General features: G+C 41.9%; 1 protein-coding gene across 8 annotated transcripts in view; it reads left to right on the top strand.

Annotated features, from left to right (window-relative positions):
* The window catches only part of LOC136490932 (endoribonuclease Dicer homolog 4-like), a 28,449-nt gene extending 4,587 nt beyond the window's left edge, over window positions 1-23,862 (top strand). The window contains exons 6-26 of one of the 8 annotated variants that reach the window (XM_066487131.1): window positions 2,336-2,400; window positions 2,485-2,619; window positions 2,708-2,857; window positions 3,653-3,764; window positions 3,948-4,041; window positions 5,395-5,587; window positions 5,715-5,875; window positions 6,034-6,240; window positions 6,324-6,589; window positions 6,671-6,945; window positions 7,031-7,452; window positions 12,398-12,498; window positions 14,905-15,116; window positions 15,214-15,423; window positions 16,581-16,642; window positions 16,726-17,101; window positions 17,201-17,473; window positions 18,139-18,468; window positions 18,622-18,970; window positions 19,515-19,629; window positions 23,252-23,862. In XM_066487131.1, coding sequence (XP_066343228.1) covers window positions 2,336-2,400; window positions 2,485-2,619; window positions 2,708-2,857; window positions 3,653-3,764; window positions 3,948-4,041; window positions 5,395-5,587; window positions 5,715-5,875; window positions 6,034-6,240; window positions 6,324-6,589; window positions 6,671-6,945; window positions 7,031-7,452; window positions 12,398-12,498; window positions 14,905-15,116; window positions 15,214-15,423; window positions 16,581-16,642; window positions 16,726-17,101; window positions 17,201-17,473; window positions 18,139-18,468; window positions 18,622-18,970; window positions 19,515-19,629; window positions 23,252-23,420 — 4,277 coding nt within the window. In that variant the 3' untranslated portion in view covers window positions 23,421-23,862. Of the gene's footprint in view, window positions 1-2,335; window positions 2,401-2,484; window positions 2,620-2,707; window positions 2,858-3,647; window positions 3,765-3,947; window positions 4,042-5,394; window positions 5,588-5,714; window positions 5,876-6,033; window positions 6,241-6,323; window positions 6,590-6,670; window positions 6,946-7,030; window positions 7,453-12,397; window positions 12,499-14,904; window positions 15,117-15,213; window positions 15,424-16,580; window positions 17,102-17,200; window positions 17,474-18,138; window positions 18,469-18,621; window positions 18,971-19,514; window positions 19,630-23,251 lie in introns of those variants that run through there. The other 7 variants (XM_066487128.1, XM_066487127.1, XM_066487130.1 and 4 more) reach the window with 7 other exon arrangements.
* The last annotated feature ends 805 nt before the right edge of the window (window positions 23,863-24,667 follow it).

The following is a 24,667-nucleotide window of genomic DNA, read 5'->3' as shown; positions in this document are numbered from 1 at the left end:
ATGCAGTCCATTATTCTTGCCTTCGTACAATCTGTACCATTGTTTGATCGGTAATCTGTTAAATGGCCAGCATAATACAGAATGAGATTACTAGCTTTTTATGATAGTGCAACATATTGTTTATGTTTTTAAAGAAAAAATAGATCGATCTAGAAGGAAGTAGGGGATTTGCATTAAGAAGAAATAGGCATCCAAATTCAAGTTGAGGAGAACTTGAATCTAGGTGGTGGAGGTATTCTTTTCCAATCCACAACACATAAGGTTTTGCATGAAAGCAAGGATAATATACCAAAGGGTTAATTGATCAATCAGTTGAAATGACAGGGAGGGATGATCTCTTATACTTTTGAGGTCTTTGTGGTAATTTGCTCAGCTGTATTACAAAACTAGGAGTATAGCAAGCAAGAAAATTGGATAGAAACATACTAGAGAGCAATCCTAGGAGAGAAGGAGAAGAGTTATTAGAGTGGAATAAGATGGACACCTGTTTCTCATCCTTTTATTCCAAACCATCGTGAGTGCCAAAAGCTCAAAGTACAGTGACTGAAGGATACTCGTATAGTCGTATTACTCCATTATTTTGTTGCAGCAGAATTGTTCTTTGGATTGAAATTCTATAAGTATCTAGGGACACACAAAATAGTGGTCAAACTTGTTAGATATAGATGTATACGTGTCTGTGTACTTTCCTCTTTGTGTAAGGGCTTCTATGCATATATGCCCATGTACATGTTTGGGCTGAAGCCTACCGAATGGATAGAGTTCATTCTCTCCTAACATGGTATCAGAGCTAGTAACTGAGTACGAAGAGGCTCAAACTCAGCACGAAGACGAGTCAGAAAATCGTAGGTGCACCGAAGCCAAAGGTGGCTCTGTTGCTTCCTGCAGGACTCACAAGTGGCAGGGGACAGCTGAGGACCCAGAGTGTCAAGCTCACGCCACACACTAGAGAGCTAGTTAAAGAACTCCTCAATTGTAGCATCACCCTGTTGTAACAAATGCTCTTGGCGTAAAGCCGCAATGTTGGTTTTTCTCCGAGTGCTCATGACCCTGCCTTGTTTGTTCATAATTCATCTCGTGGCCGCACTCTTCTTCTTCTTTATGTTGATGATATGATCATCACTGGTGATGATTCTGAGTATATTGCATTTGTGAAGGCACGTCTCAGTGGGCAGTTTCTCATGTCCGATCTTGGCCCTCTTCGTTACTTTCTTGGGATTGAGGTCTCTTCCACCTCTGATGGCATTTATCTGTCACAAGAAAAGTACATTCAAGATCTTCTTGATCGTTCTTCCCTCACTGATCATCGCACTATTGAGACTCCCATAGAGCTTAATCTTCATCTTCGCACAACTGATGGTGAACCTCTCACTGATCCCACTCGATATCGTCATATTGTTGGGAGTCTTGTCTATTTGGGTGTGACTCGTCCTGACATTTCATATGCTGTGCATATTCTTAGTCAGTTTGTTTCCGCTCCCACTCACCTCCACTATAGTCATCTTCTTCGTGTCTTGCGTTACCTTCGTGGGACCATTACTCGCCGTCTGTTCTTCCCGCGCTCTAGCTCTTTTCAACTCCAAGCCTACTCCAATGCTACTTGGGCTAGCGACTCTTCTGATCGTCGCTCTCTTTCAGCCTATTGTGTTTTTCTCGGTGGTTCTCTCATTGCTTGGAAGACTAAGAAGCAGACTGCGGTTTCTCGTTCGAGTGCAGAGGCTGAGTTGCGAGCTATGGCTCTTGCGACAGCAGATGTTACTTGGCTGCGCTGGCTACTTGAGGATTTTGGTGTTTCAGTTTCCGTGCCAACTCCTCTCTTGTCTGACAGTACCGGTGCTATCAGCATAGCTCGTGATCCGGTGAAGCATGACCTCACCAAGCATATCGGTGTTGATGCGTCTTAACACTCGGGCACAAGTGCAGGATGATATCATTACGCTTCGCTATGTGCCTTCGGAGCTTCAGTTGGCTGACTTCTTCACAAAGGCACAAACAAGAGCTCAACATCGTTTCTCTCTCTCCAAACTCAGTTTTCGTGATCCACCCTGAGTTTGAGGGGGGGGGGGGGGGGGGGGGGGGTTAGATATAGATGTATATGTGTCTGTGTACTTTCCTCTTTGTGTAAGGGCTTCTATGCATATATGCCCATGTACATGTTTGGGCTTAAGCCTACCGAATGGATAGAGTTCATTCTCTCCTAACAAAACTAACACAAACAGATGAAATGTGGAGTGTTGCCTACCAATATGTTATTCTTCCTCTAAAGCTGTGTCATCCAATTTAGCTATTCTTCCCCATGGCTGGCTAATTATCATTCCTATACTTTCTATGACAGGTGGTTCTAACAAGCTTACCTACACTAAATGTATCAACAGTCTCGAGGAATTACTTAATGCAAAGGTACATACCACTACTGTTCTCCATAAATCTGCTGGGCTTAAGATGATTTTGACAGTTTGTTTGCTTTGTAAACTTGTACTCTAGGTTTGTTCAGTTGATAATGTAGAACTTGAAAGTGTGATTGCTTCTCCTAAGATTGAAGTGTACTTTTATGGCCCAGTTGGTCACTCTAACTTGATTACGACTTACATCAATGAGCTTGATGGCTATAAGTCTCAGGTGATTTTTTTTAATTATACAGGATTTATCTTTGGTCCAGTTAACATGAGATTTTGGGTTATTTTCTTTTTTCTTTGTCCTTCAACAGCTTTTAATGTGCTTTGAACAGTCTGAATACATGTTAAGAGAGAGTGCATGCAATTTCAAGGAGTCACAGAAGAAACTGAAGTCGTTATGGAGGTTGCATGAAAATTTGATTTTCTGTTTGCAAGAAGTTGGTCTCTTTGGAGCTCTCCAAGTGAGTTTGCACAGTTTGTTCAACCAGCATTTAAATCTTTATACAATCTCGCCTCAGTTGAATTCCTTCTTCACTGTTCCTCACTTCCTTGTATTTTGGCAGCAGTAGGAATGTAGAACTGTTGTACTGGAAGTCTGTAATAGCCAATAGCTTGCATATGTGTTTCAAGCTACCCAGTGTTTTCTTGTATACGTGATTTTTTATTCTTATTGTTTTAAAAAACTGACTATAATGTACTTTTTTTGCATCCTTGAGTGACATTTGTGATTATGTTCACTTGACAAACCTCCTCAATATGAAGATGTTTGAAGGCTTACTGATCCCAAATAGCTTACATCCTTGCAAGATCTTTTTTTAATTACATTTATCTTGGTGTGCTTTGGTATTGCCTTTTTCTTCATAAGTAATAAACACAAGATTCATTGCACTCAGAAGGAGAGGCTTGAAAAGATGACAGGCCCAAATATTTTTCCCAAACCACAACGAATAGATGGATGGTGGTTTGTTTTTATTAAAAAATCTTGGATCCCCTCCATGTTGGCCTATTTAATTTGGGATAAAACCTTGACCTGCCACAGTTTGTGAAGTATGTGTTCTGCTTAATGCCACGATTGTGGCTTACCACACATTCTTAGCCCCATGCCATACATGTCATTGAACTATTTTTATGGCAGACTATTCACTACTCCCCACTTGTGGCATCCATTTTGGCCGCCGCATTTTTTTTTTGCCTAATGTCAAAATTAGGTGTGAACTTAACACGTATGTGATATTATTTGTTTGATTGTAGTGCAGGCTGCAAGGACCTTTCTCTCTCCCAGTAGTGGTAGTCTAGATGGAAAGGGGGTTGACATTAATGACTATGTAAACAAAGCAACGTCTCTTCTAAGCCGCGGCATCTTAGAAGGTGAACTCCCATCCTCGTACACTTTGCTGGTGTTTTGGATATGTTATTCAACAAGCTGATCTGCATATGTCATACATATAGTTTATAGTGGACCTTTTGGAGTTACTTTTTGTTGGAAATAATTGGAAAATGCATAATTTTTTTATATTATCAATTAAAAAATCTGACAGTTTTGTTTTTAAGGTGCAGATGCTGATTCGTTTGACCTAGAGACAATAGAAGAACCTTTCTTCTCAAAAAAATTTGCAGTTCTTATTGACGTTCTATCGAGATACAGGTAAGCATGATCACTTGTGCTACTATCATTTTTCAGAAACATATGACATATCTTTGATTTTCAGTCGTGTACTTAAGGCATTATAAGCTACAGTCTGCCAGGTGCCTGAGTTTGGTCTCACTGCCACCACATTCTTTCAATCAAATATGATATCAGTTGTGTATATAATTATATAATCCCTACCTTGCCTTGCATTGAAAATCTCATAACTGTACAGACTACAGGTAATAGCCTGCCAGCTTACAGTAAGAGCAAGTATAATAACAGGCTGTAAGCCGACTAAATGCTGAGGTGGAGGAGAGAGGGGAGGAGAGAGAGGAGAAGTGGACTGTAAGCTTACAGCCGGCTTGGGCACAAGAACCAAGAAAGTCTGTGAGAGAGACAAGTGGGCCATGTATTAACTGTAAAGAGCTAACTACTATATGAGTGGGTTGAGAGAAGGCTGCAAGGAACCTTACAGCCAGCAAGCCGGCTGTATTATTAGGCTTGCTCTAATTGGTTGGCCCCAGGATCAATCTTATAGTACACAAACAAGCAGTTAGAAATTTTATAGGCTACGCTTGAGCCTAAAATGACTAGAATATGAATTCATAGTCTTCATCAAGTTAGATGTACAACTCTCCCTTTAAGGCAACTCAGCTTCATATGCATCCACTGAAGATTTGTAGATACCCAGCTGGCTATGGTAGCTAGCAAGCTAATATGGAGTTATGAACAAATATGAAGGGGATACATGTCAGGATATAAGATTTTGCACAATTGAAAGGTATACAACTGATTTCTGGGATTTCATATAGAAAATGGTGCTGACAACATGGTTATTAAGTTCACTATGAATTACCAGAAAGACTAGTTATGCCATGAATTGGAAACATCAACACAACTTCATTAGCTGAAAACACCTCATACACATTATAATTCATAGCTTAACTAATTTGGTGTGAGTTGGGATAACAAGGGCCTTACTACTTTACATACATAACCTGTGGTCTCTGCTGAGAGATGACAATACCCATCATAATATGCACCTGGCCAGAGGGAAGGCGAATCAACCGTTGTTTCAATAGATCTATCATCGATCTTTATCCCACATAACAGCTAGGATGGCCACTTCGAGACTTCTGCATGAGTTTGAAGTTATACTTACAGACATCCTAGCCAGTGATGTACTTGTTTGCCGCATTGTTGAAATTACATATATTCTATTGGTTTGCTGTAGGCCTTGAATATGTTCAAAACCCAACAACAAACTAAGCAATTTCAATGTTTTAGCTGTAACCATTTTAAAACAAGTTTCTGCCTTCAATTCTATTGGCATCATCCTGGTTGTTTTCTCTTTGGTTTCTTCTACAGGCTGGAGGAAAACATGAAATGCATTGTTTTTGTGAAAAGAATCATTGTCGCAAGAGTAGTAGCACATATTCTCCAAAATCTGAAGTGCCTTGATTTTTGGAAATGTGAGTTTCTTGTGGGATGCCACTCGGGATTAAGGAACATGTCAAGGGACAAGATGGGTTCTATCATTGAAAAGTTCTCTTCGGGTGAGGTATAATCTGGAGTCTGTCCATCCTTAATAGTCCTTGTCAGGTTTATCTTTATTATCTCCATTAACACCAGTATATATGTTTATGCTTCTTGTGTTACAGTCCCTTTTTCCTTACTTTTTTTTGCAGGTGAACCTTTTGGTCGCTACTAGTGTAGGTGAGGAGGGACTTGACATTCAGACTTGCTGCCTTGTTGTGCGGTTTGATCTCCCTGAAACTGTTAATAGCTTTATCCAGTCAAGGGGACGTGCCCGGATGAGTAAATCTAAATATGTTTTTCTCCTGGAGAGGTCATTTTCGTAACACCCACCCACGAGCACGCGCCTGCATTCACCGATTACACTGGCTAATTTACACAAACCTATCATAATGCTATTAATGTTAACTTGAATTTAGTTCCTTGTTTTTGGTTCTAGACCTTGAAGCCCTTCATTTTGATATTTACCAGGGGAAATCAGTCTCAGGAGAAGTTACTTGATGATTATATTACTGGTGAAAGCATTATGGATAAAGAGATTAACTTGAGAACATCAAATGATATGTTCGATTGCCTTGAGGAGAACATCTATCGAGTCAATGATACTGGTGCTTCCATTAGCACTGCTTGCAGTGTATCTCTATTACATCGCTACTGTGATAACCTTCCTAGAGATATGTATGCAAAGGATCGTTTATTATTCTACCCATTTTGCATCATGTAAATACTCTACTAGAATAATTTGATACATCTTGTTGCAGGTTTTTTGTTCCTTCCCCATCATTCTTCTTTGTCGATGACATTGATGGAATAGTTTGCAGACTAATTCTTCCACCAAATGCTGCTTTCCGTCAAGTGAATGGTCAACCCTGTCCATCGAAAGATGAAGCTAAGAGAGATGCATGCTTGAAAGCATGCATTAAACTTCATGAACTCGGTGCTTTGACAGATTTTCTTCTACCTGGCCAAGGCTCTAGAAAGATGAAGGTATCAACAACAAATATTTCAGAAAGCAACAAAGATGAGGGTATGGTCATTGTTCATTATTCAGAATATGATGCGGATAATATTGGTAATTTGGCTTAAGCATTTTTTTTCCATGTTTCAGATGAAAGTTTTAGGGAAGAGCTTCATGAGATGTTAATCCCTGCAGTTCTGAGACCTTCAAGATGCAAACTAGATTGCTCATTGAAGTTGCATTTCTATTACATAGAATTTATTCCCAAACCAGCAGATAGACGATATCAGATGTTTGGTCTTTTTGTGATCAATCGCCTTCCAGAGGAATCTGAAAAGTTGGATGTTGAATTGCATCTTGCTCATGCGAGGATTGTGAAAGCAGGAATTAAATATTTGGGAAAGATTGAGTTTAACAAAGAAGAGGCACTGTCTTGCTTATCTGTTCAAATGCTAAGACACAATTTTCAGGGAACATTGCCTGACATGTCTCTTTTCTTTTATCTTACAGATGATACTCGCACACAATTTTCAAGAAATGTTTTTGAAAGTTCTCCTGGACAGATCCGAGTTCACTTCATCTTATATTTTGTTGGGGAATGATGCTGCATTGGACATGGATTCAACATTTTACCTTTTACTTCCCATCAAGCAGAAATTCTATGGTGATAATATGATTGATTGGCCAACAATAAAGAAGTGTTTATCGTCACCTGCATTTCAAGATCCAATGGGTTTGTCTCTGCCTGATTCATGTTTGCCAAATGAGTCTTTGAAGCTTCTTGGTGGAACGTACAAGAAAGCTGATGTCATTGGCAGTTTGGTATATACTCCCCACACCGACGTGTTTTTCTTCGTTGACTCCATTCTGGATGGAACAAATGCTAAAAGTGAGTTGAACGGTGCAACTTATGCAGAACATTTTAAGGAAAGGTAAAAGGATGAATTATTTCTTACATGCCATTCTTAACATACATTGTTGTTTACAAATATTGCAAAAATGTACTATACCATGTTGAGCTTCCAGCAAGGCAAATATAGTTAGATCACAAAGCTCTAAGATTTCAGAGTTATGCATACCATTTCAGAACGATAAGTATTATGCTATGTAATATGATAATCAGGAAAGTTTGTTTTACTATCCTGAACAATCCACTTTCTCCGCTTAAACCCCTGAACAAAATGTCCGCTCAATTTATTCCCCCAAACTATTTCAATCGGTCCAATCTACTCCCTACTAGTGATATCTTTTTTTGTTTCCCTGTATACAAATTTAGTTTTTAATTTCAGATTGTGTGGAGTGACAAAGGACATCATAACTTGTGTTAAAAAAGTATATATTAAGAATTGTTCATGATTGTTTTCGTAGTTAGGAGCATGTAAAGCTAAACTGTTGACAGAATATCGTCGGCAGTCCACCGAGGGGTATCCCGCGATAGTAGATTTGTCGGTGGGGGTGCGCGTAATCAGGAACCGGATGGTGACACAAGGCGTAGAGACATCGATTTAGACAGGTTCGGCCCGTCTGATCGACGTAATACCCTACATCCTGTGTCTTTGGTGTATTGTATTGATCTGGATGACCATGTAGATGTATGTATCTTGTCCGCTAGGGGACCCCCTGCCTCTCCTTATATAGTCTGGAGGGACAGGGTTACAAGTAAAGTATCCTATTTGGTACTATACAATATCTTGCGGTGCACACCGAGCAGCGCCGTGCACGCCTTGATGTTGTGGGCTGGGCCACCTCTGATGGTGCGGCCCATGTCTTGTCTTGAGGATACGGGGGGCATACCCCCACAGCTAGTCCCCAACCCTGACAGTAGGTGACGTAGTTGCGTGGTGCCAGGGTCAGAAAGTAGAAGACCAGCCGAGCAGGCAGCCAGTCCCCGGGCGTAGCCTCGAGATGAGAACAAGCACATTCACCGCAAGGTGAAGTGTGCCCACTTAGTCCTCGAGCCTGCTAGAAGATGAAGAATGAATCATGTAGCAGGGTCAAAGAAAAAGAAGTCTAAAAGCTTGCCGACGTCGTCTGACATGCTCGTATCAAGACCCCAGACGTGCTGCCCAAGATCAGCACCCTGATCCAAACAGCATGGAGCAGCTTGATAGCACACCGACGAGACGTAGCAAGATCCGACCACCAAGGGAGCACCGAGGAGCGAGGAGTCCCCGGCGTCGCTGGCGATGTCCGAGCACCGAGGAGCGAGTCCCCGGCGTCGCTGGCGATGTCCAAGCACCGAGGAGTCCCCGGCGTCGCTGGCGATTTCTGAGCACCGAGGAGCGAGGAGTCCCCGGCGTCGCTGGCGATGACCGAGCACCGAGGAGTCTTCGGCGTCGCTGGCGATGACCGAGCACCGAGGAGCGAGGAGTCATCAGCGTCGCTGGCGATGTCCGAGCACCGAGGAGCGAGGAGTCCCCGGCGTCGTTGGCGATGTCCGAGCACCGAGGAGTCCCCGGCGTAGGCGGCAATGTCCAAGCACCGAGGAGCGAGGAGTCCCCGGCGTCGCTGGCGATGACCGAGCACCGAGGAGTCCCCGGCGTCGCTGGCGATGACCGAGCACCGAGGAGCGAGGAGTCCCTGGCGTCGCTGGCGATGACCGAGCACCGAGGAGCGAGGAGTCCCCGGCGTAGGCGGCGATGTCCGAGCACCGAGGAGCGAGGAGCGAGGAGTCCCCGACGTCGCTGGCGATGACCGAGCAGTCCCTGGCGTCGCTGGCGATGACCGAGCACCGAGGAGTCCCCGGCGAAGCTGGCGATGTCCGAGCACCGAGGAGTCCTCGGCGTTGCTGGCGATGACCGAGCACCGAAGAGCGACGATCCTGAATGAAACAAGGTGAGTCATCAAATCCAACAAAGCAATTTTAATCAGTAATTTGGCCTACTGATAGAAGATTCATGTTCAACTGAGGTACAAGAGAAACATCAGGTATAGAAAAATGAGAATTGCAAAGAGAACCCTGGTGAGTGATGTGACAGGATGTACCATCGGCAGTCTGAACAGAAGCACCATCCGTGACTGACTTGCAAGCAACCAAGTGGGACTGATCAGATGTCACATGGAAAGAAGCGCCTGAATCAAGAACCCAAGACGTCGAGGAAGCACTGACAGGTGAGGCTGCAGCAATAGATACTGAACCTCTAGAAGTGGAGCCCGTACCACGACCACGGGCAGCACGACGGGCACGAAACTCAGCCAATTTCTGTGGGTGCTGGACAAAACAATTTTCTGGAGGATGACCAGTCCTGCCACAATGCTTGCAAGGCTCTGAAGAGGTGCCTTTTGGTGCACCAGACCTCTGCGAGGCTGCCAACACAAGGCACAGACACAGAAGAAGGAGACAGGGACTGAAGACGTGTTTCTTCTGCAAGTAAATCAGCCAAGGCCTGTGCCATAGTGAGATTAGAGGAATTGTGAAGCAATCGAGTGCGAATGGAATCATATTCTACCCGAACTCCCATAACAAATCTGTATGTAAGGAACTGCTCAATGAAAGTAAGTGCTGTACAATTCTCTGTAGCTGTGCATTGAGGTACCATGGAGATCAAAGAACCCATCAAACGATCAAAAGCGGAGTAGTACTCATCAATGGACATATCTTTCTGTTCAATGACATGAAGTTGTTGCATAAGAGTATGCTGAAGAGCACCACTATCTTGAACATATCGTTGCTTCAAATAAGACCACATGGGCTTCGCTCTTTTAAACTTACGAAGACTCATGATCATAGTTTGCTTAACACTATTGACTATGGCTGCCATCACTTTTCCATCATTGATTTCCCAGGTTTTAATAGCAGCAGCATTACTACCATCAGGGTTACGAGCAGGCGGATCATCAGTTAGATGAAAATAAAAACCAACACCCCTTAATGCAGTCTCAACACAAAAAGTCCACTCTGGATAGTTCTGACCATCTAAAGTGATGTTGATAACAATGGCATTGATCTGTGATGTTGACATGGTTGGAAAGGATACTGACCGCTAACCAACAGGGAGACTGACAGCAGAGATCAGTCACCACCGTTGCAGGTCCTCTGTTTCCTCTGCTGTGCGATCCGGAGGAGATCGGACGATGTGCAGCAGCAGGCGGGCCGAGGAAGAGCCGTGCAGATGTGCAGGCCCGGACGTTGATTCCATAGAGACGAAGTGGACGACGTGATGCGCGCAGACGGCGCGTCGGATGGGACGCGGACGAGTGCGCTGAAGACCGGGCGGACAGCGCGGACTTCGTTGGCGGACGGCCGCGGGACTTCACGGGCGCACCGCGCACGGGCGTGAACGTCGCAGGCGGACGGGAGCGCAGGTACGGTGCGGCGACGGTCGCACGGGCCGCGCGGAGCGACAGACCGTGATTATGAAAGACGACCGCGATGGCGGCCTGATAGGGATTGGATCGTGGGGGGATTAAAAATTTGATTAGCTCTAATCCCAGCCCTAATCCATGTCTCTGATACCATGTTACTAACCTTAGAAATGACAGAAGATATCTCAATTAGTGGAGATGGCCATATATATATAGAGAGCCACATGGGCTATATGGGCCTATAGGATGGGCCTTGATATACACTTAACAGACCTCAGAGGTGGTTCCGAGATCGGATCTACTGTCGCGGGGGCTGGTGTAGCCAGCGATGAATCGTCGTCGTGGACCGGCATGGATCTCCACGAGATTGATGACAAGAACGCGCTGTTGATTTGAGGTCCATCTGGCTCGCCATGGATCAAGCGCACACCCCTACCTGGCGCGCCAACTGTCGACAGAATATCGTCGGCAGTCCACCGAGGGGTATCCCGCGATGGTAGATTTGTCGGTGGGGGTGCGCGTAATTAGAAACTGGATGGTGACACAAGGTGCAGAGACAACGATTTAGACAGGTTCGGGCCGTCTGATCGACGTAATACCCTACGTCCTGTGTCTTTGGTGTATTGTATTGATCTGGATGACCATGTAGATGTATGTATCTTGTCCGCTAGGGGACCCCCTGCCTCTCCTTATATAGTCTGGAGGGACAGGGTTACAAGTAAAGTATCCTATTTGGTACTATACAATGTCTTGCGGTGCACGCCGAGCAGCGCCGTGTACGCCTTGATGTTGTGGGCCGGGCCACCTCTGATGGTGCGGCCCATGTCTTGTCTTGAGGATACCGGGGGGCATACCCCCACATAAACTAACCTGAGAAATACAAAATTGTATGAAAAATAGTGATGAAAATTTCTTAATGTATTTTAATGAGATAAGATATCGTGTCCTTTATCCCCTGCAAAATTATAACTCAAAACTAAACTTGCATGCAAAGCAACAAACAAGAAAAAGAAATCATTAGGGGTTAGATTGGACAAACTGAAATAATTTGGGGGAGCAAATTGAGCCGAATTTTTTGCAGGCAGTCGAACAAACAAAGTTGATTGTTTGGGGTAGTCAAGTGAACTTTTTCCTATGTGTATCCTTCTGTGATGAAAAACTCACCCCAAGAATGTTGAATTTAAATCTCAACCTGCACGTGAAAAAAAGAGAGAAACACCAGGGTGTAGATTAGGCCAATTGAATTAGATTGTGGGAGTGAATTGAGCTGAAATTTTGTTTAGGGGTGTCAAATGGACAAAGTGGATTATTCAGTTGTAGTAAATAGAATTTTCCTATGATAGCATACATCCTTTATGTTGAGAACAAACTAGCTACAAATATCCAGCAGAACTGTGTCTTTGGATTTATTTATCCATATTTCTGTAATAGAGCTGTATCACTCGTAGTTTTCAGTATCTGCCTTGATCTTATACTAGCCATGCGTCATTATTTCTGTATCATTATTATAATACGGAGGTAGGCGATGCATCTGTTGAACTGCTTCATAATGTTACGCTTTACTGAAATCAGGTTACATATCAAGCTTTCCCATCCTGAGCAGCCACTTTTGAAAGCTAAGCAGCTGTTCTGTCTGCGTAATCTGCTTCATAATCGACAACTTGAGAGCACAGGTTAGTCTTCTTCAAGGAGATAATTCTCTCTTTTGAAATGATGAGACACCATTTCCATTACTTTCATTATGGAAATTCAAGCAGTTTGATGACCAGAAATAGATTAGGGATAACGGCGGATTGAGAAAGGACCTAGGACTAACCTACTTTATTCAAGAGACAAGCCTCTATCAAAACCCACACAAACACAGTTTAACAACAACGGTTCCAGGCACAACCAAACAACCCAGAAGCTATTACATGCCAAAAAGAAACAATGGCAGATGGCGTATCTTTATCACACCACCGTGCAAGTTATCACACCACCGTGCAAGCACCTGTGCAGTCAGTCCTCTGCTTGCTTGACCGATAGACCAGGCAGCATCCTAGTTAATCCTCGCTTGTGTAGCTATGATTGTATGCCACGAGAGATAATTCTTTCTACGCCATTGCAAATTACTTGAATCCCTAATTTGCCGTCAAAAATGAATTATCCCCTATATGGTATCTGGCTACAAATTCTATCCTTTTACGCCGTTGTTGGCAAGTCGAAGTGTCAAACGCTCATGGAGGCATAAAGTAACCTCTTTGCCCCTGCCCTCTTTTTTCCCAGGCCCGGTCCTCGAGGGGTGTGGGCGGGGCAGCTGCCACGGCCCACGGGTCCCCCAAAATCAAGGGCCTCACTAAGTATACATACTACAGACTCAGCTGTATTCAGAACTCTAAGAAACATACTGCTGTATGTATATATACATATACTACCTAAACAGCTGGTCCTGACAAAAAATGCAAGTCATAGGGTAGTTCTTGATCTGTTTTTTGGTCCATGTTCCGTTGACTTGGCTGCAAAAATTTAGTTGCTGGTGCTGGCGAACGAAGATTCGCTATTTAAATGGGACCTGCTGAGTCTGCGACGCCGGATTGCGTGAACCAGTGATCAAACCATCCCCGATAGTATGTACGCCTATCGTGCAGCTATGCCTTTTCCATCTTCGCCCTAAAGCTAGTCGGTAGTTCTAGTACATGATGAATTATGGATTAATTGTTTATAATAAGCAATGCTTTGATGAATCATGATCATATTTATTTAGATTTCAATTACCAGTTTGTTTTTTATTTTTTCAAGTATGTAAAGAAAACATGCATCTAGAATTGTAGAAAAAAATACATGAGCTAGTAGAATCATAAAAAAGATCCCTTGACAATTTTTTCCAGAGTAATACGAACACTTGAAAAAAAAAACCAGATGAATATTGATTCAGAAGACCAATGTAACACCCCAGCCCATTAGTAGTCTGTAGTAGTTGTGAAGTTGGCCCAAGTGGCTTATGTGTGGTTGTGGTTGGTGGGTTTAGTACCACCTTGGAAGTCTAGGAAGGTGAGGGCCAGCTTATAAGCCTTGTTGTTCCAAACGTAGCACCTCCGGGTTAACCCTTTTACACGAAGCGAGGACGAAAGTGTAAGAGAGGTGCTACGCGTATGCAGGCCCGTTCCACGTGCGGAACTGAGCCATATAAGCAGTTTTGGACGCGGGGTGTTACAATCAAGGCCCTACGTTAGACAATGTTAACATTGGATGACAACAATGTGAGTGATCATGAGCGCATATTGAATTCATTTACTACAGAATATGCAGATTTTATATTATCTTGATGTTTATATTAGCACCCCGCTGTTATTGCCCCATCCCCCCCACCCCACCCCCCCACCCCCACCCCCACCTCCCAAAAAAAAAGAAAAAAGAAAAAAAGGAAGCACTGTAAAAGGGGCAGTCAATGGCATCTAGAGCAGTGACAGTTAAAACTGTTACCTGTACCCAGTACTCTCTTAGTTAGATATGAACGATGCTTTCATTAGTGTGCAGAGTCCAGACGGCAACATTGGCGCCTCGAAGCTGTCTGGCTGAGGAGATACATAAGTGCTAAAATGTACAGTTGCCAGACAGAAGTATATTAACAGACGTTAGATGACCACTTCTTTGGGTATGAGCCTAATAGGGTTTTCTTCTCAGATCCAGATGAGCAATATCATAATTACCTTATGATTATTGGTGTCGGGACCAACCAAATTTGGTATTGCCACTAACAGGTAACTGAGCATGTCCTAGTATCAAAAGATCTCATCCATTTGATTGACACTCATGGATGGCTGTGGCTTACGCAGTACCAAACAAAGTATAACTTGTCTAGTTATACATATATTGGAGAGAAGTTCGTTCAACCATTTGTTTTATTTTATTTTACTTTCAACTCAATTCAACTGTAAATTTTAATCAGATTCATGAACTGCATGTTAATGTATTTGATCTGGTATTTTGCTACTTCCTGCTTTTATGGATTTTAAGCACTGAGATTGCTGTGATTCTTTGATTCTGATCCTTGTACAGTACTTTTGATATTATGTTTTTCCTTCACTGTTTCTTATAAGAATCTGAGGGTCGTGAATTGATGGAGCACTTTGTGGAGTTACCTCCAGAGCTATGCTCTTTGAAGATAACTGGGTTCTCAAAAGATATGGGTAGTTCTTTGTCCTTGCTACCATCATTAATGTGTCGCTTGGAGAATTTGTTGGTGGCTATTGAGTTGAAGGATGTCATGTCATCCTATTTCCCAGAGGCTTCTCAAATTAGTGCCTCGGGTGTAAGTAATACTAACTTTCGCACTGTTGAGGCTGAAACTTCTAATTTGATTTTGTTATCTATGCTGAGGTAATTGTGATTTATGACATTCATTACAGATCCTTGAAGCACTGACTACTGAAAGGTGTTTAGAGAGGATCTCTTTGGAGCGATTAGAAGTCCTAGGTGATGCTTTCTTGAAGTACGTAGTTGGGCGCCATAACTTTATTTCATATGAAGGACTTGATGAAGGTCAGTTGACCAGGAGACGTTCTGATATAGTGAGTAATTCGAATTTATACGAGTTATCAATTAGAAGAAATTTGCAGGTGAGTTGATTGTATCAATGATCCCAATATTTATTTTATGCTAAGTTTTATATAGTTATAGCAGTTATTTCATCCTATCTTATTGTAGAAGAGATCCAATGTGCTTGTCCTTCTGCTGACATGGTTACATGGTTGAACGGTTGAACCTCAAGCACAAGATGGCAAAAGTTTAAATCATGATTTTTGTCTCGACTATATATAAACAGACCCACATTGTGACTTGGGACTTAGTGTTGCATTTTTTAACATGCAGGAGTACAATATCAAATATCCCATGCAAAATAAGTTAGGGCATATGCCTCAGTGGTTGAGAAAGAAAACAGACAAAAAAAAAAAACAAAGGCCTTAAAGCGCTTTGTGTGTCCTACTAATAGCCATGCTGGAGCTCCTTTTTAAGAACCACAAAAAACACCAATCCTGTTCACATCTAGAGAAGCACCATAGTAGGTTCCTTTGTTGCAGTATTTCCGTAACTCCCAAGCAACCAGAATAACCAAGGAATTAAATCCCTTTTTAAGTTGCTTGCTGACCTGTTTAAGAGCTTGGCTCCACAAGGGGAAAACCCTATTGTGTCAGCCTGCAGCGCCACCATACGCAAGCCTGTAGACCACACAAGAAATCAGGAGGGGCTGCATCGATTCAGGAGCTTGATTACACAGAAGGCAGTGGGTATTATCTAGCCTATCAGTGGTCCAGCATCGGTTAACAATTGCCGATCACATGAAAAACTTACAAAGCAGTGGTGCCCATGATTTTCCAAATCCGTTCCAAAGGGGCAATTACATTCATATGCACTATATTCAAGCAATAGCCTAGGCTCCTGGGCTGTCGGTACATAGGCTTGGGCTGCTAGGGTGCAAAATTAGGCATTATAACTTGATTTTGACTTATTTTGATGGCACGGTCGCACCCAGAAGCCACAATGTGGCTCCACCCCTGCATCAAATCCCCCTTGTCCAGCCCCTGTGCAACTTAGCTTTGATGTTAATTTGATTCTTTCTTAATTACCATCCAATTCTGTTGAACACATTTGTTTCTGTTTCTGATCTATTTTATCATGTTTCTTGTTTACATTATGGTTATTGGCCTTCAAGAAGTTTAAGTAGAGAATCATGACTCCTGTATTTTGTGCACATGTTTTCCCTTTACCACCTCAGGTGAGAATAATTTGTTGCTCGCGGTGTTACACAAAATTAAAACATCTTGATGCAAAATATAGGTATACATACGGGATCAACACTTTGAACCTACTCAGTTCTTTGCACTGGGAAGACCTTGTAAAGTTGTTTGCAATCCTGACAGAGAGACGACTTTACACCCGAAGAATATCCACCCAGATAGACGTGAAAACTTTAACTTGAGGTGTACAAAATCACATCATTGGTTGCATAGGAAGACAATTGCAGATGTTGTTGAGTCACTTCTTGGAGCTTTTATTGTCGAGTGTGGATTCAAAGCTGCATTTGCATTCCTACATTGGATTGGGATAAAAGTTGATTTCGAAAATTCAGCTCTCTATAGAGTATTAGATGCAAGCTCCGCCAATTTGTCTCTCATGAACTACATGAACATTTATGAGCTTGAAGAATTGATTGGCTACACCTTCAAGCACAAGGCTCTTCTTCTCCAAGCATTTGTACACCCTTCATTCAATAAGCATTCTGGAGGATGCTACCAGGTCCGATCTTCCTTTTTCCCTTTTCATCTAATTGCTAGTGAGCTATTCTGATAGTAAAGAACACACTCACTTCAGCATATTCTGTACATTTTTAATCAGAGGATGGAGTTTCTTGGAGATGCTGTTTTGGAATATTTGATGGCCTCGTACCTCTACTCAGCTTACCCTGATCTCAAGCCTGGTCAACTAACAGATCTGAAATCATTAGCTGTGAATAATAATTCATTTGCTTATGTGGCCGTTAAGAAATCTATCCATAAATATCTCATAAAGGATTCTAAATCTCTTACGGCAGCGGTAAATAAATTTGAGAATTATGTTAATCTTTCAAGTTCAGAGAAAGACTTGTTAGAAGAACCAACATGTCCAAAGGTATATGCTTTCCTTGATTCTTTTTACTTGCTGCAGAAACTTCAGTTATCTTTCTATAGAATTTGTGAATGACCCCTTTCTCAGTGTATTTTTCCTACATTTCTTTAATAACACTTTTATTTTCTTTGAGTTGAAACAAAAAGTCACGATTAATAATTACTGCTAAAGGAGCTTCTTGAATTTTCTATATTCCCTCTGGTTCTAAATGTAAGTTATTGAGGACTGTGACAGTCTCCAACGACACTTTGACTTCCTATTTTTTATAAATCATATCATTTGAAATAGTGAAAGTTATATGCTATAAAAGTATTTTTCATGATGAATCTAGCAACATCAACCATATATTGCCAACCGATGTAAATATGCTGATGGGTCAAGTCAAAGAAGTTTGACCAGCTAGAATCCTAAAACAGACCACATTTGGGACCGAGGGAATACAAGATTAGATAGTGGAATTTGAGGTATAGCTATTGCAAGATAAACAGGTATTTGGAATCCTAGATCATTCAAGTATAGGATTAATTCAAAACTTCTGTTCAGCTTATCTAATACATTAGGAACTCTTTTTGAAAATAGATTTTCTGAATGAATCATGTAGTTTATTGGAGACACCTTGGTATTTTGTTTTTCATCAAAGTTTGCATTCTTTTGCTGTAACCATGCAGGTTCTTGGTGATATTGTTGAATCTTGTGTTGGTGCGGTGCTTTTAGATTCCGGCTTCAACCTGAACCATGTTTGGAAGCTAATGCTAATGCTTCTAAAGCCAATATTGAGCTTCTGTGGCATGCACATTGATCCTATGAGAGAACTCCGAGAAATTTGTCAATATAATGGTTTTGAGTTAAGACTTCCCAAACCTACGGAGGACAATGGAGAGTTCCATGTCAAAGTAGAAGTTAACATAGATGGCAAGATGATAAGCTGTACTGCAGCAAACCGGAATTCGAAAGATGCTAGAAAGGTAGCTGCACAAGAAGCGCTTTCAAAACTGAAGGTATATTTGTTTTGGCAATATATTATGAAACGGAAATTGCATGTTTCTCTAGCACCATAGTTTTCATACTCTTGATTTTTTTATTAATTACTTAGAAGGCATGGCAAAGTCAACTTATTGGTGGCAATAATGAAACCTTGCACATTTACACAGAATAATGGATACAAGCATAAAAGAAAGTCACTGGAGGAAATTTTGCGTGCTACCACGAAAAAAGAATCAGAACTGATAGGCTATGATGAAGAACCAATCAATGTTGAGGATGACATACAAATGAAGAATCTACTGATAAATGGAGAAATGGAAGGAAACATCTTTTTTCAAAATAAAGAAGTGTCGTTGAACGGGAGGTCTGAAACCTCCATTCAGAGTACAGCAGGAGATAACTTGGTTGACAAGAATGATGTTAATAATGGAAGGAACAATAAGTCCAATGTGGTTGTGCAGAATGGTTGCCTATCTAGAGGGGCAACTGATCAAATAAACCAAAAAGAGTATCATGGTATGGTAATTTCTAAACTCCATTTTTTCTCTCTGTAAAATATGCTTGTCATCTAAAGCTTCGAATGAGCAAGGTGTCAACTACAGATTCCAACCAACCTGATGAACATGTGAAGCGCCCTTAATGACATTTATAAATCTACAGTAGCCATTGGTCTTCAATCCTTTATTGATCTTTTATATATCCTTATGGCATCTAGATGCCTGTGGTGCTTGTCAAACTACACGTATATCTGTGATACACACTTAGCATAGGAAATATGCTACAACAAAGTTCTGCATGGAAAGGGGCAATTGCATATTTTGTTCAACCTTGTAGTGTATACTTATTACTTAATATATTGCATGGAACATAACCAGTACCCATAAAGTGTGCACTTTATTTTAAAAACATTTTTGAATGAAAAGTTACAAAATTTATAACTTCACTATACAATAAAACATGTTTGGAGGTTATGTTTCGCACGTGAAATGTGACCATATTGTGATTTTGATCAATTTTGGAGGTAATATCCTTATATTGTTTAGTACTCCTACCTTGACAGGTGATATGGTACGCAAAACAGCAAGGTCATTCCTTTATGAACTATGTGCTGCAAACTATTGGAAACCTCCTGAATTTGAGTTATGCAAAGATGAAGGACCAAGCCACCTTCGAAAGTAAGCTCATCTACTTACTAAATATCTGAGCGAGAAAACTTATTGACTTGTATCTTTTACAATCAGAATTCTGTCCTTAAGCTGGAATTATGTTTGTGTTCTAGCTTCGAGTGAACTCCGCCTATGGTGGGACGCCTTTGGTGTCCCAGCATAGCAGGTCCCAAGCCCTGGTAAAGGAGGAGGGTTGTGTTAGGCGTGGCGAGCCAATGTAAAAACTTAGCCACTTAAATGGAGATGAAACCCGAAAGAAAATCGTTGGGGCGTAACCCTCTTAGCGACGCGCCATATCGGAACCCGGGTATGGTGTTAAATGGGCAAGGGTCGGGTCGTCACCCCCGTGACGCGCCGTGTCGTGATCTGGGCATGGTGTCAAGTAACCAAGGATCGGGTCGTCGCTTCCTTAGTGGCGCGCTACATCGGCGCCCGGGTGTAGTGAAAAATGAGCAAGGGTCTTCGCATCAGAGTCGACGGGTGCGAAGGGTAAGGAAGCTAGTCGAACCAACTAGGATCCGTTTAGGTAGTTGGAATGTAGGGTCACTTATAGGTAAGTTAAGAGAATTAGTTGATACCGCAACTAGGAGGCGTGTAAATATATTATGCGTTCAAGAGACTAAATGGAAGGGTCAGAAGGCGAAGGAGGTGGACAATACAGGTTTCAAGCTTTGGTACACAGGGACAGTCGCGAATAGAAATAGAGTAGGAGTTTTGATTGATAAGAGTCTCAATAATGGTGTGGTGGGAGTGAGAAGGCAAGGAGATAGGATTATCTTAGTCAAGCTTGTTGTTGGTGATATGGTCTTGAACGTAATTAGTGCGTATGTCCCCCAAGTAGGCCTCGACGAGAGTGCTAAGAGACAGTTCTGGGAAGACTTAGATGGCCTGGTTAGAGCTATACCTAGTAGTGAGAAGCTTTTTATAGGAGGAGATCTTAATGGGCATGTAGGTACTACAAGCGCAGATTTCGAGGCAGTTCATGGAGGTTTTGGGTATGGTAGTAGGAATCAGAAAGGGGAGGAAGTTCTGGACTTCGCGGTAGCTTTTGACCTGATGATAGCCAACACTTTCTTTAGAAAGAGAGAATCTCATCTAGTGACCTTCAGTAGCGGACAACACTGTAGCCAGATTGACTTTGTCCTCGCAAGAAGAAAGGACAAACGAGCATGCTTGGATTGCAAGGTGATACCAGGGGAGTGTGTTGTTTCTCAACATAAGCTTTTGGTGGTAGATTTTCGTTTTCAGGTGCGTGCCCGTAGGGATAAACAAGATAAGATTGAAAGAACAAAGTGGTGGAAACTGAAAGGGGAGACGACAGAGGTATTTAGGGAAAGGGTTATCAAAGAGGGCTCCTGGAAGGAAGAAGACGACATAAACAATATGTGGGACAAGATGTCAACCAACATTCGGAAGGTAGCCTCAGAGGTGTGTGGAGTAACCAAAGGAAGGGGACGCGAGGCTAAAGATACTTGGTGGTGGAACGAGGAAGTCCAAAGGGCTATTAAGGAGAAGAAAGAATGCTATAGACGCTTGTACCATAACAGGAGTGTGGACAACATAGAGAAGTATAAGGTGGCAAAGAAGACTGCAAAGCGAGCTGTAAGTGTGGCAAAGGGTAGAGCGTACGAGGATTTTTACCAACATTTGAGTACGAAGGAAGGAGAGAAGGACATTTATAGGATGGCTAGGGTTCGTGAGAGAAAGACACGGGACTTCAACCAAGTTAAGTGCATTAAGGATGAAAGGGAGCATCTCTTGGTAAAGGAGGATGAGATCCGACATCGATGGCAAGAGTATTTTGACAAATTGTTCAATGGTGAGAATATGGACACAACTTTTCAGTTGGATGACTCTTTTGATGACACCAATAGGCGCTTTGTGCCGAGAATCTAAGAATCTGAGGTCAGAGAGGCGTTGAAAAGGATGAAAGGAGGTAAGGCGATGGGACCGGATGGTATCCCAATCGAGGTGTGGAGATGTCTCGGGGACATAGCTGTAGTATGGTTAACCAAGCTGTTCAACCATATTTTTCGATCGAACAAGATGCCTGATTAGTGGAGGAGAAGTATATTGGTACCGATCTACAAGAATAAAGGGGATATTCAAAGTTGTACAAATTACCGGGGAATTAAGTTGAGCCATACTATGAAGCTATGGGAGAGAGTTATCGAGCATCGCTTGAGAGCAATAACGCGGGTCTCTATGAACCAATTTGGTTTCATGCCCGGAAGGTCAACCATGAAAGCCATTTTCTTAATAAGACAAGTTATGGAGCGGTATAGGGAGAAGAAGAAGGACCTACACATGGTTTTTATTGACTTGGAGAAGGCTTATGATAAAATACCAAGGAATATTATGTGGTGGGCTTTGGACAAACATAAAGTCCCAACGAAGTACGCCGGGCTCATTAAGGACATGTACAGCAATGTTGTGACTAGAGTTCGAACAAGTGATGGAGACACGGATGACTTCCCGATTAGGATAGGACTACATCAAGGGTCAGCTTTGAACCCTTATTTGTTTGCTTTAGTGATGGATGAGGTCACAAGGGACATACAAGGGGACATCCCTTGGTGTATGCTTTTCGCGGACGATGTAGTGCTAGTTGATGAAAGCCGGACAGGAGTGAATCAGAAAATGGAGTTATGGCGGGAGACTTTGGAGTCCAAAGGTTTTAGACTTAGTAGAACTAAAACTGAGTATATGAGATGTGACTTCGGCACTACTACTCGGAAGGAGGAATATGTTAGTTTGGAAGGTCAAGTAGTGCCTAGGAAGGATACCTTTCGATATTTAGGATCAATGCTACAGAGGGACGGGGATATTGATGAAGATGTTAGCCATAGAATCAAAGCAGGGTGGATGAAGTGGCGGCAAGCGTCTGGTGTCCTATGTGACAAAAGGGTACCACAGAAGCTAAAAGGCAAGTTTTATAGGACGGCGATTAGACCTGCTATGCTGTATGGTGCAGAATGTTGGCCTACGAAAAGACGACATATTCAACAGCTAAGTGTCGCGGAAATGCGTATGTTGCGTTGGATTTGCGGTCATACAAGAAGGGATCGAGTTCGGAACGATGATATACGTGAGAGATTAGGGGTAGCGTCAATTGAAGAAAAGCTTGTCCAACACCGGTTGAGATGGTTTGGACATGTGCAACGGAGACCTCCAGATGCACCGGTGCGTAGTGGAATCCTAAGTCAGGATAGTAACGTGAAGAGAGGCAGAGGAAGACCGAAGTTGACTTGGGTAGAGGCAATAAAAGGAGACTTGAAAGGATGGAATATACCCAAAGACTTAGCCTTAGATAGGAGTGCTTGGAAGACAGCTATTCACGTGCCTGAACCTTGATGGCTTCTGTTGGGTTTCAACTCTAGCCTACCCCAACTTGTTTGGGACTTAAAGGCTTTGTTGTTGTTGTTGTTGTTCTAGCTTCGAGTGGTAATTAGCGTTTCACTTTTGGAACATTGGCTAAAATAACTCTGTTCATGCAGTTTTCTATATTAGCAAAGCTGAACTATATCTATCATTGTAGTTTTTGGACTACATTGCTTGTGGCCAACTATTCTACGTATGGGAAACAATGTCAGTGTCGAGTGACCTATGATTTATGTCTTTTTACATGCAGGTTCACTTGTAAGGTCCTTATTCAGATCACGGGAACTTCAGCGACCCTTTTGGAGTGCTATAGCGATCCTAAGCTACAAAAGAAAGCAGCGCATGAGCATGCGGCAGAGGGAGCTCTGTGGTATCTTAAGCAACTTGGATACCTAACAAAAGATGATAATCGTGTCTAGCGACATTTTAGGTTTGTGGCCTTCAGTCACATACATAGACCTCAGATGGGAAGAGTTTTGTTATTGTAAACATGCATTTTGTTCAGAGATATATTGACACATACGAAGCTCACATATAGGAAAAGAAACTAGCAAATATATCCGAAGGTTGCAACGGGAAAAACTATCAAATATTCATGAAAAACAACTATGGGAATGGTACATATCTATTTATGTTTATCATTTATATAAACTTTAAAAGCTGTAATTTATTTTTTGATGATTGTAACATCCATAATATAAGCTAATGTTGGCAATTGTATGACAATATCCTATTAAGTTTGTATCAAATTTACAATACAGTCTTGATAGATTTTTTTTTCTTTCATTACAAAGCACAGAGATAGTTACCAAACTATTTATGCCTTGATATAGTTAAATATCGAGTTGCATTACTTTCTTTCTTTGTGGATCCATAATCAAAGCACTGGTCTGTCCGCTGATAATTATGACAGGAGTTGTCTCTTAATTTTTCATATGGTAACTCTCTGTTTGGGATTACACTGGTATGTATATACAGTTTAGACAAATTTATTTAGACCGGATTGACCACAATTTCGTCAAAATTTTAGTTCACAGTTTGATTAGGTAGACCAAAAGCTAAACTGGTTATAGTAAGATAAATTTTGTCCCTAATCAACAAAATTGCATTAACATCTGATGAAAATCTTTCTTTTTCTTAAGAAAGAGATCAAGAGTTCAAAAATCCATAGTATTATATTTATTATTTATTTTTTAATATTTATGAAAAAATAGAAGAAGTTAGAACGGAAGGGTATTGGAAAATCGGACAAAAACGGAACATGAAACCAAACAATAGAACTCAACCTCCTTCAGTGGCGGATGCAGGATGAAATTTCACCTATGGCAAACTTACTATGTATGCAAAATCAAACATGGTTGACCTATCACTTTGATTTCGCACAAACCTTTTTCTTCTTTACCCTGCTAGCCAGCAAACTCACGACGCTGCTGCCGTGGACCATTGGCCAACACGCAGAGCTGCGAAGGTATGGATGTTGCCATTTCACCATAGTATCGGTGAAAGGAATTTATAATGATTTTTAGATGCCAATTTCATTACAGATGTTCTAATCCGCGATTCCTGGCAGATTTGCTCCAATCAATGTGGAAAATGCAGAATTAGGGTCGTACCTATCTTATTTGGATAGAATAATTCACGTTTGTATGTCTGAAATTCTTCTGCT

The sequence above is a fragment of the Miscanthus floridulus genome, chromosome 11, assembly GCF_019320115.1.
Source record: "Miscanthus floridulus cultivar M001 chromosome 11, ASM1932011v1, whole genome shotgun sequence".
NCBI classification, from domain to species: Eukaryota; Viridiplantae; Streptophyta; class Magnoliopsida; order Poales; family Poaceae; genus Miscanthus; species Miscanthus floridulus.
Note: the sequence above shows the minus strand (reverse complement) of the source record. Positions and strands in the feature narration are given on the sequence as shown.